Source organism: Rosa chinensis, chromosome 7, assembly GCF_002994745.2.
Source record: "Rosa chinensis cultivar Old Blush chromosome 7, RchiOBHm-V2, whole genome shotgun sequence".
Classification (NCBI taxonomy): domain Eukaryota; kingdom Viridiplantae; phylum Streptophyta; class Magnoliopsida; order Rosales; family Rosaceae; genus Rosa; species Rosa chinensis.
Window position 1 is genome coordinate 1,498,408 of NC_037094.1, and position 12,709 is coordinate 1,511,116.

At 39.9% G+C, this 12,709-nt stretch overlaps 3 protein-coding genes across 3 annotated transcripts; 1 reads left to right on the plus strand and 2 right to left on the minus strand.

Annotated features, from left to right (window-relative positions):
- Positions 1-103: 103 nt before the first annotated feature.
- LOC112178635 (probable glutathione S-transferase) lies at positions 104-1,215 on the minus strand. Its single transcript, XM_024316800.2, has 2 exons — positions 793-1,215; positions 104-677 (listed from the first exon to the last, which is right to left on the minus strand). The coding sequence occupies exons 1-2, from the start codon at positions 1,099-1,101 to the stop codon at positions 345-347; spliced, it is 642 nt and encodes a 213-aa protein (XP_024172568.1). The 5' UTR covers positions 1,102-1,215; the 3' UTR covers positions 104-344.
- Positions 1,216-3,780: 2,565 nt separating this feature from the next.
- On the minus strand, positions 3,781-4,737 carry LOC112179826 (probable glutathione S-transferase). The gene is made up of 2 exons (XM_024318307.2): positions 4,328-4,737; positions 3,781-4,178 (listed from the first exon to the last, which is right to left on the minus strand). The coding sequence occupies exons 1-2, from the start codon at positions 4,634-4,636 to the stop codon at positions 3,810-3,812; spliced, it is 678 nt and encodes a 225-aa protein (XP_024174075.1). The 5' UTR covers positions 4,637-4,737; the 3' UTR covers positions 3,781-3,809.
- Positions 4,738-8,164: 3,427 nt separating this feature from the next.
- On the plus strand, positions 8,165-12,678 carry LOC112179080 (cyclin-dependent kinase D-3). The gene is made up of 8 exons (XM_024317398.2): positions 8,165-8,471; positions 8,910-9,208; positions 9,297-9,405; positions 9,596-9,721; positions 10,462-10,697; positions 10,787-11,110; positions 11,976-12,110; positions 12,210-12,678. Exons 1-7 carry the CDS (start codon positions 8,367-8,369, stop codon positions 12,031-12,033), a joined length of 1,257 nt encoding a protein of 418 aa, XP_024173166.1. The 5' UTR covers positions 8,165-8,366; the 3' UTR covers positions 12,034-12,110; positions 12,210-12,678.
- The last annotated feature ends 31 nt before the right edge of the window (positions 12,679-12,709 follow it).

A 12,709-nucleotide genomic window follows, 5' to 3' on the forward strand; every position in this document is an offset into this window, starting at 1 on the left:
TTTGATTTACAGCTTTCTCAACTCATTTGCATCTCTCTGAGTTTCCCTCTGTAGTTCATTGCTTTGGTACCGAGTTTCCAGAAGCGTTGGAGAATACAACATATCAAAACAATGCATCATTTTATTTCTGGAGAAAAACATAAGCAAGAGGGAGACCCAAAAAACAAAGAACTGATCAGATCGCTAGAGTGTAGTGTGACACAGGACACACTCTACAACTAGGACAAGAACCCTGAAAGCCTGAAACCAAAAATAGTTTATATGAATCTAAATCATTTAGAAAACCAAACTGACGAGCATGAGATCATGGTTTTTTGGCCGCTAAGGAACGCAAGTAGCTGAGGCTAGCGGTCAAGTATTCGATAAGCTTCTCTCTGGGTGGAATGCATTCTTTGATTAGTGGAGTATGGATGAAGTTTTGAGTTTTGACCCCATTCAAGGAGACATGGGAACTTCTCGGCTTCAAGTAGCTTCATGCCTCCAACTTCTTCCATAGTATTGAGCCAATGAGGTATCCAACCCAGTACTAAATCCAGATACCCTATTTGTTCTCCACCAAAAAACTTCTTCCCTTCAATCTGCTTCTCAAGATGAGCTAGTGATTCTAGAGCAGCCTCTATTGCCTTCTCCTTCCCTTCTCCTTCCGTCGTGCAAGCTGTCCATACTCCAAACACAACCTGCACACAAGAGAAACTGGATCAAAATCAAGCTTATTATGCCAACAAGAATCATCATTTCAGTACATTTATGTTCACATAGATTTGCTTATTATGCCAACAAGAAAAAGAGTACCTTCTCATCAGCAAACTTAGCCCAAAAGCGAGCTGCGGCTCTGTCACAAGGGTCCTGAGGAAGTAAGGGGTTCTCCTTCCATGTCTCATCGATGTACTCAAGGATCACAAGTGACTCAGCAATGGGTGTGTCATCGTGCACAAGCACCGGGACCTTCTTGTAGACTGGGTTATACTTGAGCAGGATGGGGCTCTTGTTTCTTAAATCTTCTTCTATTATCTCATACTCCACGCCTTTGAGCTTCAGAGCCCACTGAACCCTAGTGCAGAAAAAGCTTTGAGTTGTAGCAACCAGCTTCACCCCTCCCATTTTTCAGCAACACCTTTCGATCAAGGCTGGTAGCAAACTTGTGTATTTTATAGACTGTGTGCGACTTTTACAAGATCATAGACTATTATGCTATAGAAAATTCAACTTTGGCTACTGCATTTCGTGGAAGACTCATTCAACGTCAGGACGACTACGTTTTATTGTTTTCCAAGACATGGATACCAAAGAGGAGAGGGGACCCTCTTGTTTGCTTAAATCCTTCTATGACATCATTGCTTGCGGAATTAGTACCAGTATTATATACCGAGGATAACGGAAATATCGAAGATCTGAGTGAATGACTACGAATGTATGGTACTGATGTCGACAGTATATACTAATAATTATTGTGGTCATATAACAAATTTTAGGGATGCACTGCCTTGCTATGATCCATTGCTTTCTTTTGGCTTATAAGTCTGGAAATTTGCTTTCAGTTGGTTATACACACACACGCACACACGTGTTAAGACTTCCAGAAGAGTTGGAGAATGCAACATAGAAAAAAAATGCTTCATTTTATTTTAGGCAAGTACATAAGAAAGAAGGAGACTCAAAAGAAGTAGGGAAAAATTCACCAACGGTGTCTGGACACTTAAGGGACTTTCAGAATGATACCTGAACTTACAAAGTTATCAATGTGATACCTGGACTCATTTTTTCGTATCAACATCGTACCTATGACCAATTTCTGTAACGGCTCCGTGACGGAAATTGGCCGTAGGTATCACATTGATACGAAAAAATGAGTCCAGGTATCACATTGATAACTTTGTAAGTTCAGGTATCATTCTGAAAGTCCCTAAGTGTCCAGACACCGTTGGTGAATTTTTCCCAATTTTGCACGTGCAATGCACGTGAGTCACTTAATGAAGACAAAATGACCGATTTACCCTCAAATTCTTTCTTTTTTTTCTTTTCTTTTTTTCTTTATTCTTCTTTCCTTCTTTCTTTCTTTCTTTCTTCTTCTTTTCTGGTTTCTTCTTCCCCTGATTTGAATCATCAAGATTCAAATCATCTTGCTCGTCCGATTCCCACCGCCACTGCGTCTCAATCCACCTTCATGCACCACATATGTTTCTGGTTCCCCCAACTTCAAATCCTATAGCAAATTGAAATTGTGCATTGAGGCTTCACAGCTCACTCCGAGTTCATCCCCGCCGCCGTCGCCAATGACTTGACCACAACAACCTCCACCACCGCACAACAACGTCATCCTCCGCTGCTTCTCGATTGGGTTTGGGGATAAGGACTGCTTCTTCCTCCACCGCTAGCGAAATCGTGGAGGCTCAAGGCCACATTCTAAGGGCCACCGGCCGGAAGGACAGCCACAGCAAGGTTTGCACCACCAAAGGCCCCAGGGATGGCAGCATCAGGCTCGTCGCCCACACCGCCATTCAATTCTACGACATGCAGGACCGGCTTGGATACGACCAACCTAGCAAGGTCGTCGATTGGCTAATCAAGAAAGCCAAGGCCGCAATCAACGAGCTCGACTAGCTGCCACCGTGGAACCCAAACTAAATTTATGTTCACACAACATTTTCTCCGACGATGCCGATATCCGCCGCGCAGGACACGCAGAACGTGAGCCTCAATTTCTCGATGGTGGAGGCTCCGAGTCCTTTGTTTACTAATCGGAGAGGCACAATGGTGGGTAGCAGCGGAGTGGCGAAGCTGGTGAATAAGAACAGCTCGAATTTTCTGCAGGTAAGGATGGTGTGGAGGCCGAAGTTGTTAATCTTTGTCTGCCTAAAATTGCCTCTGATCGAAGTTGGGCTAGAGGCCGAAGTTGTCGGCTAAACCGATGAAGTTGCAGGTGAGGATGGTGTGGAGGTGGTGTTGCATGTCGGGAAGAAGGAGAGGATGGAGCGGTGTGATTGGAGCTGTGATTTGAGAGTGGAGGGCTGGTGGGGTCTGAGTTTCTGATCAATGGTGTATAAAGGGGGACGGAGGAGAGAACGAGAGTAGTGGTGGTCAAGTCATTGGCGGCGGCGGCGGGAATGAACTCGGAGTGAGCGGTGAAGCCTCAATCCACAATTTCAATTTGCTATAAGATTTGAAGTTGGGGGAACCAGAAACAACTGACCATCTGTGGTGCATGAAGATGGATTGAGACGCAGCGGCGGTGTTTGATCGGCGATCGGCGGTGGGAATCGGACGAGCAAGATGATTTGAATCAAGAAAAGAAAGAAAGAAAGAAAGAAGAATAAAGAAAAAAAGAAAAGAAAAGAAAGAAAGAATTTGAGGGTAAATCGGTCATTTTGTCTTCATTAAGTGACTCACGTGCATCGCACGTGCAAAATTGGGAAAAATTCACCAACGGTGTCTGGACACTTAGGGACTTTCAGAATGATACCTGAACTTACAAAGTTATCAATGTGATACCTGGACTCATTTTTTCGTATCAATGTGATACCTACGGCCAATTTCCGTCACGGAGCCGTTACGGAAATTGGTCATAGGTACGATGTTGATACGAAAAAATGAGTCCAGGTATCACATTGATAACTTTGTAAGTTCAGGTATCATTCTGAAAGTCCCCTAAGTGTCCAGACACCGTTGGTGAATGTTTCCCAAAGAAGTAATCAGATCAATAGGTAAAAACAGTACTAGGACATAACCCCAAAAACTCGAAAGCAAAAAATAAATCGAATTCATCTCAAAAACCATGGTTGTAGAATTGCTTAATGATATGGGGAATGAGATCATGGTTTATGGGCTGCTAAGGAACGTCGACAGTAACTCAGGCTAAAATGGAAATATTCGACAAGCTTTTCTCTCGGTGGAATGCATTCTTTGATCGCCGGAGCTTGGATGAAGTTCTGACCCCATTCATGGAGAAATGGGAACCTCTCAGCTTCAAGTAGCTTCATGCCTCCAACTTCTTCCATCACATTGAGCCACTGTGATATCCAACCCACTACTACATCAAGGTACCCTATTTGTTCTCCACCAAAAAACTTCTTCCCTTCAATCTGCTGCTCAAGATTTGCTAGTGGTTCTAGTGCAGACTCTATAGCCTTCTCCTTCTCTTCTCCTTCGGCTGTGAAAGCTCCCCATACTGCGATCACAACCTGCATGCAAGAACAAGAATTTTGGGAAAGTTTAAGAGTTAAAATCAAGCTTAAGCTACAATCATACATGCATCATGTGTGTAAATACACACACACCAGACCAATGGTACATTATACACAAACTTAGCGAAGGAAAAGAGATCAAGTACCTTCTCATCAACAAATTTAGCCCAAAAGCGAGCCATGGCTCGGTCGTAAGGGTCCCGAGGAAGCAAGGGGTTCTCCTTCCATGTCTCGTCAATGTACTCGAGGATCACAAGCGACTCGGCGATGGGTTTGTCATGGTGCACAAGCACTGGTACCTTCTTGTGGACAGGGTTATACTTGAGAAGGAGGGGACTCTTGTTTCGCAAATCTTCTTCTATGAACTCATACTCCACACCCTTGAGCCTTAGAGCCCACTGAATCCTGGCGCAGGGAAAGCTTTGTGTTGTGCCAAGCAACTTAACCTCTCCCATTTCTTTGAATCAAAGCTTGTTGCAAATTTTGTGGAATTTGTAGGCGACTCTGTGACTTCAATTATCAGAGAGTTGTGGAGGCTCGTTTCTTATGGTTTAGACTTTAGAATATTCAACCATGGCTAAATTTCGTGGAAGACTCGCTTCTGCTTTGTATTGGTTTGCCCTTATTAGCACAGATGCTACCACAGGGGATGGCTCCTCTGCTTCAAACCTTCATTACATCATTGCTTGCGGAATACGAACACACTTTCAAATAGACTTTCTTAAGTAAATACACTCATAATGTCCATTGGTACAGAGAAATAGAACCAAGAATACCTCTTATGGTAGCATCAACCAAGAATACCTATTGTTTAACTTTAACATAGATGCGTATTTACGAGCAATAAAATGAGTAGTTAATTGATGAGAAGGTTCTTTACGACCGAGCCATGGCTGGGATGATGGAATTGTGGAAATATTCAACCATGGCTAAATTTCGTTTATAGGTTTGCTTCTATTCTTCTTTGGTTTAAGAGTAGTACAGGTGCCACAATGTCGAGGACCAATACTTCGTTACATCAATATCATTTTCAATAGAATCAACTAAATTCTAAGAGCAGAAAATAATCAAAACCAATATTGGTTCTTCAAAAATTCATGTTATTGGACAATCTTAGAAAATAGTAACTTTCTTAAACCTAAACACAAAAATAATATACAAAATAAGGTAGTCTAACATAAAACGTGGATAGGAGAGAGAGAGAGGATCGGAGGGAGCTAGAGAGATGAGAGAGTGGCATAAAATGTAGTTGTTTAATTAGGCTGAGGGTATAGCTATCATTGTAGTTTAAATTTGGTTAGTCAGAATAAAAATCTGTTATTAGGGTAAGTGGGATAATTTTGTCCAATTTTAATGCTTTAGGTCAAGGACTCATAAATTTATTAACTTCTACATATTTCAGACTTTCATAAGTCCCAAATCGAATGTAGGGATGACAATTTTTGATCACTCATGGGTAGGGCTGTCAATTCTGACACAACCCGATAACACGACTCGAAACCCACACGAAATAAAGCGGGTTGAACCCGCACGATTAAAAAGAGGGTCGGCCGCGGGTCAACCCGCCATGACCCATTTAATAAATGGGTTGGCCACGGGTCAACCCGCCAACACGAAGTGAACCCGTATAACCCGATTATGCTATACTTCTTCTTGAAATTTTAGACGTTAGGAGTATTTGATCATAGGATTAGACAATTTAAAATATTTTGCTTTATAATTATTGGATTTAATTATCTATGAATTATATATAATTATTTATATTCTTCATATTGTGGAGTTTTTAGTGAATTTAATCAATTTATGCAGTGTTTTAGTTAAATGAGTCGCATTGTTAACCCTTAAATGGGTCATTTTGTTAAACACAACACAACCTATTTATTAAATGGGTTAAGCGGGTTGGAAACGGGTAACCCGTTTAATAAATAGGTTGGGTTTGGGTTTAAATTTTTGACACGATTATTAAATGGGTTGGGTTTGGGTTTGGGTTTGTATCTTGCTACACGACAAATACCTTGACCCGACACGAACCCAATCCGACACGACCCATTGACAGCCCTACTCATGGGTATCGACACTCATCAACTTCCTTCGCTTTTATTTCTTTCACTTTAAGAAGAAAATATAAAGTCACCATCAATTCATTCGGGGAGGACCTCTGCCCTAACCCGCTAGTCTAAAACAGCAATTTACCCAATCTAAAAAAATAAATAAATTTCTTCAAAAAAAAAAAAAAAAACAACAAAATATTAAAGATAAAAAGAAGGGATTTTGTCCATTTACCCCATTTCTAGGGATTTTTTTCCCACTTACCCCATTAAGTTTTTTTAATTCTCTCTTACCCAATACACTCTAAGGGAGTCTTCCCTAATACCTTTTTTTTTGTTTTTAATTTTTTTTTAATACCATTTTACCCTCACCCCTTTGTTACTTAAAGAGAGAGAGAGAGAAAATAGAAGAGAGAGAAACCATGGGAGACTTCACCGGAGCCCGTCACCGGCCGCCGGAATCCGGTCACCGGCCGCCGGATTCCGGCCAACGTTCGCCGGATTCCGGCCAACTTTCGCCGGAATCCGGTCACCGGTCGTCTATTGCCCCCAATAGACATCTATTGCCCCCTAATAGAGGGGCAATAGACGTCTATTGCCCCCTAATAGAAGTCTATTGCCCCCCAATAGACGACTATCAGCCATGTATTGCCCCCCAGTAGACGTCTATTGGGGGGCAATAGACGTTTAGATTACCGAAATGGTAATTAATCTTCCTAAAACTACACAAATAAAACTTTGATTAAAGAAAAAAAACGAGGAGATTACATCAATTCAAAACGTCTATTGCCCCTCAATAGATGTCTATTACCCCCCAATAGACGCTTTAACAGATGTCTATTGCCCCAATAGAACTTTCAGTGGCTAGAATAGAAACTAATCTCCCTAAATTTAGACACATAAAACTTTAATTATAGAAAAAAAACAAGGAGATTACATCAATTCAAAATGTCTATTGCCCTCCAGTAGACGTCTATTGCCTCCCAATAGACGTCTATTAAAAGATAATAAAACGTTTTTTTTTCGTCCTATGCCTTCTGCCCACATTTACACAAAAAATAAAAAATAAAAACTCGGCAACTAGAATTTACAAATAAAAGCTGTATTACCCATGAGTGCCAATAAAACAATTATGGTAAAAAATACTTTACAAAAGCAACTACAGTGTCGATTCGTCCGATTGCTCTACATTACCAAATCTCCTACCTCCTCCTCCTCACCGATCGACATTTCGCATTGCCAGATCTGAGGTACATTCTCCCGCTATTTCTCTTGTTCTCTTTCCTCAATTGCCAAATCTAAAACGAATCGTAGTAATCGGATTGTTGAATTTTAGTCCGCTTTGGTTGATTTTGAAATTGTGTGGATTTTCAGATGCTGATGAAATTCGAGACCAAGAGTAACCGTGCCAAGGGGCTGAGCTTCCCCAGAAAGAGGCCATGGATTTTGGTGAGTCTTCACAGTGGAGCTCGAACTCAAATCGCCGTAGCGGCAAATAGAGCCGTCGTGGATGACGCTGCACCGCTTCGACAACGCATCGAGTAGCTCGATCTGGTACGAGCTGGCATACGCAGAGGCCAAGGGCCGGGTTGGGCGGGGAGGGTAAGAAGAAGAGGTGGGCTTCGTCCTCCGGTTCCGGATCTGCCATGGCAGAGAGAGAGAGAGAGAGAGAGAGAGAGAGAGAGAGGGTTTTGGCTTCATAGAGAGAGAAGGGGAGAGTCTGGAGAGAGACAGAGAGAAGAGAGAGATCGAAGGGAGGAGAGTAATTATTTAATTAGGAAGTGGGCAGAATAGTCATTTTAATTTAAATTGGGTTAATGGGAAAAAAAATTTGTTGTTGGGGTAAGTGGGATAACTTTAGTTCATTTTGGGGCTTTTGGTCAAGGACCCTAAAAAGAAAGTAGAGTAGAAAAACGCTAAATAGACCATATAAGTCATATGGAGACGTTGCTTCAACACTCTCTCTCTCTCTCTCTGGAGCCTTCAACGGCTTTCTTGTAAACCCAGCACCAAATTCTAACCCTAAATTCATCTCTCTCGATTATGAATTCCCCACAAAACCCCCAATTCTGAGCACAATACCCACCCAGAAACCAATCTCCACTGTAAAAAGTAAATAAAAATCGAATCTTTACCAATGGGCGAGGTCGATTCATCGAAGAAAGTTGCAGATAGGTATCTGAAGCGCGAGGTCCTCGGTGAAGGTACTTATGGAGTCGTCTACAAAGCCATTGATACTCATGTAAAACCCCCCAAGACTTGTCTTTTATTTTTTGTTTTTATTGGTAAAGTTTGTTTCTTTATTTTGTTTTAGGCTGAGAATTTAGGGTCTGAGAATTGTTTTTGTTTTGTGTATGTGTGTGGAATTTGGGTTTTGGGTTCTGGGGAAGTTCAATTTTTTTATATGAAGAAGTTGGGGAAGTGAAACATTAGATGGAATTGTATAATTGTTAAGGAATTAGAGTTTATATGCATGTTGCATATGTGGGCTGATAGTGGAAACTAGAAAGCTTGTGATTGTTCAGTTGGGGCTGGAGTAGGTCAGTCCTGACATTTGTGTAAAGGGTCTTGTTTTTATTGGCTGTGCTTACTTTGATTGATTGTTTTCTTGTTTGTTTTTATTGTTTTCTAGATATGACATGCAAACTTGGATAAGTAATCTGTGAATTTTGATGTGCAGACAGGACAGACAGTTGCTATCAAGAAGATTCGGGTTGGGAAGCAAAAGGAAGGGGTGAATGTTACAGCGCTTAGAGAGATTAAACTGCTAAAGGAGCTGAAAGATCCGAATATTATTGAGTTGATTGATGCGTTCCCCCATAAAGGAAACCTGCATCTTGTGTTTGAGTTCATGGAGACGGACCTTGAAGCTGTTATACGTAACCATAATATAGTCCTTTCACCAGCGGATATAAAGTCGTACATTCAGATGACGCTAAAAGGACTTGCTTTTTGTCACAAGAAATGGGTTTTGCACAGGTATCTCTTTCATGTTGAGAAGGTCACTTGCAGGTCGTTAGTTGGTTATCATAATCTGTCTCAAGCGTGTGCTAATTGTGCCTTGCAGGGATATGAAGCCCAACAACTTGTTGATAGGACCTAATGGACAGCTTAAACTTGCAGATTTTGGTTTAGCACGAGTATTTGGGAGTCCAGATCGCAGGTTCACTCATCAGGTATGCTTCTCCTTGTAATGATGGTGATCCATTTGATTCTGCAATAATAGGTGTTTCGAGTTGGATCTCTTTAGGTGTAATTTATTCCCTTTACTGAAGAAAGCTTATTAAAGTATTGTGCTATCAAATTTTGTTTATTTTAAGTGCACGCTTGTTATAAGCTTATTAAAGTATTGTGCCATATGAATAGGTCTTTGCTCGATGGTATAGAGCACCTGAGCTATTATTTGGCACCAAACAATATGGACCTGGGGTGGATGTTTGGGCTGCAGCTTGTATATTCGCTGAGCTTCTCCTACGACAACCATTTCTGCAGGTAAAAATACTATTCGTAATTAGTAATAAAACTATATTTTCATGGTTTACTATTTTCCATTAGGCATGATTTGCGCTACATACTTGAACTTTTATAAATTTCTTTAGTCTCCGTTTGACTCTTGGTCACTTTGCATCATGTGTGGCTTATAACTCGATGTTTTCAAATGTTTTGCAATGATTAAGTACTTGTTTCTAGCTGTTTGTATTTGTGCTGGTGCATTTATGGCTTATGATTTTATCTGAGAGAAAAACTGAAAATACTTTGTTCAATATTATGTCATAGCAAGGAAATCCTCTTTTGGGTTTATACTTTTTTAGTTCACTGAAACAGCCTAAAAGGCAATTGTGTCTCAGTTTTAAAATCTTTGGTTTTATAAGCACGTGTCTTCCATTTCTTTTGTATGTTTATTCGATGAAATGAATTATTATTCCTTCCAGTTTTAGATAGTTTTCTGGCTTTAATTTGTTGTTTCTTTGGTTGTAGAATTAGAGTGCAGATTTCACTTGCCAAAGCGTTTACTCTATTAATTATTTATGTTTCGGCTTAGGTTTTCTAAATAGCATGAAACTTCGTTTACTGTTATGATTGTGTGTTAATCTTTAACTGGTCATTTTACATCTTGCATGTGGTTCATCGTATTTATTTCTCTTCTTTCTCTTCAAGGGATGTTTGTAATTAAACTTTATCTTTGGTGTATATTTTCTGATTGTTTCTTTGTTTGATACAATATCTGATAGGGAACAAGTGATATTGATCAACTAGGAAAGATTTTTGCGGCTTTTGGGACTCCAACACCTTCTCAATGGCCTGATATGGTATACCTTCCTGATTATGTGGAATACCAGTATGCTCCACCATCTGCTTTGCGTAAAAGGTTTGCGATGGCTAGTGATGATGCCTTCGATTTGCTATCAAAGATGTTTACTTATGACCCAAAAGCTAGAATATCTGTGCAACAGGCACTAGAGCACAGGTATGTTACTAGCAATTCAATAGAGCAAGTTATATGTTTTGTTTTCTTCTCTTATTGGTTCTGCCTCTGATCAATGTGATCCTTATTAGGTACTTCACATCTGCTCCACTACCTACAGATCCAGATAAGCTTCCGAGGCCTGCTCCAAAGAAGGAGTCCAGCAATTCTAAGGCTTCAGATTTCAATCCAAATGAGGGTCCTACTGTTTTGTCACCTCCAAGAAAGTCAAGGAGAGTGATGCCAGAACGTGTGAGTTTTGAAGGAAATGCACCCCAATCGGATAAGGTTGATGATCATGTCGGAGACATCCGACAGGCTGCTGGTGAAAGTACAAGCAGGAATGAACCAGTGCCAATGTCAGTAGATTTTTCCATCTTTGGAGCAAAACCTCCGAATAGGCCTACAATAAATAGGTAAACACTATTACACAGTGTTTTCTATTGCTTTTCACCCCTGTGCTCCCTCAAATATGTGTGACACTTTAGCTTGAAATGAATCTAAACCCTTAATTGATACTTTGGCAGTAAATGATCATTTGATCTAAATGATCTGATACTGTATAAGGTGAATCAAAGTCTACATGACATAACAGCTTTTGGAGGAAGAATGTGATTTACCTAAGATAGATCTTCAGATTTGAAACCGATTACTTTGGCAGTAAATGATCATTTGATCTAAACATGACATAACAGCTTTTGGAGGAAGAATGTGATTTACCTAAGATAGATCTTCAGATTTGAAACCGATTACTTTGGCAGTAAATGATCATTTGATCTAAATGATCTGATACTGTATAAGGTGAATTAAAGTATACATGACATAACAGCTTTTGGAGGAAGAATGTGATTTACCTAAGATAGATCTTCAGATTTAAAACCAATAAGTTAGAAGCTCTAATGTGATATACATGACCTAACAGCTTTTGGAGGAAGAATGTGATTTGCCTAAGATAGATCTTCAGATTTAAAACCAACTAGTTAGAAGCTCTACTGTGATGGAAGCTTTGAGAGTTTTTTGGTTTCCATGTTTGATAGCTGTTCTTATTCATCGAAATCCTAACTTGGGGTTGAACTCAAATCTTATTAGACAGGCTTTGTAGTTAACCAGACCTGACATTCAGAAATCTAAACTTATGATTCCATACAGAGATTCTTAATTTCTGGCCAAAGAATGGCTGAATGAAATCAAACAAGCAAAATTTGCCAAATCTTTTCTGTTGTTACTTAGCTATGCACTGGCGGAAGCTGATATTTGATCGCTTTATTTCCTCTGATATAGTGCTGACAGAACACATCTAAAAAGGAAACTAGAGCTTGACTTCCAACAGCCCGAATAATTGACTGCATTAATTCTGTACACAAAATCAGATTTTCTTTGGTTGAGAGATGAAAGATTGCTGGCCACATCGATGAGGTATGTAATTACTGTTTGAAGTATGTTGCGATAGTTATGTCATTACAGTTTTTATGATCTGCTTGCAAGACTCTCATTGGCCGTTGTTGTTATCTGTAGAGATTATAGGGAGGAGGCGATATTTGGAGTCGGAACAGGATCAAAATGCAGAGACTCCAATTGGGGGGTTAAAAATAATTGTGATAACATGAGACAGAATTGGTATCATATTATAATAGCCCATGTAAGGCTAAATTTTGAGGGCTTTTGTTGGTGTGTTGATTCATGTCAGCTATGATTTTTATATTTTTTTGTTTACTTGTCTTTTTTTATTTCTGTACTTTTGACATTCTGTTGTTTACATGATGTGTGAGAGTTGGTCAAATTGAGGGTAATTACTAATTAGGTGCCAAGATTAACACTCCCTACTGAACTGATATATACCAACTTTGTATTATTGAAGATGAAGACTCATTGTAGTGGCCTCTTATCTCTTTTTGATTGTTGATGAGGTCCTTATTCCAGAAATGGTGTATTTGGCTCATTGAAGTTGTAATTAAATCCATAAGATCTGTGGATTTCATGTGAAGACTTATTGATTCATTGGATTGATGATATTT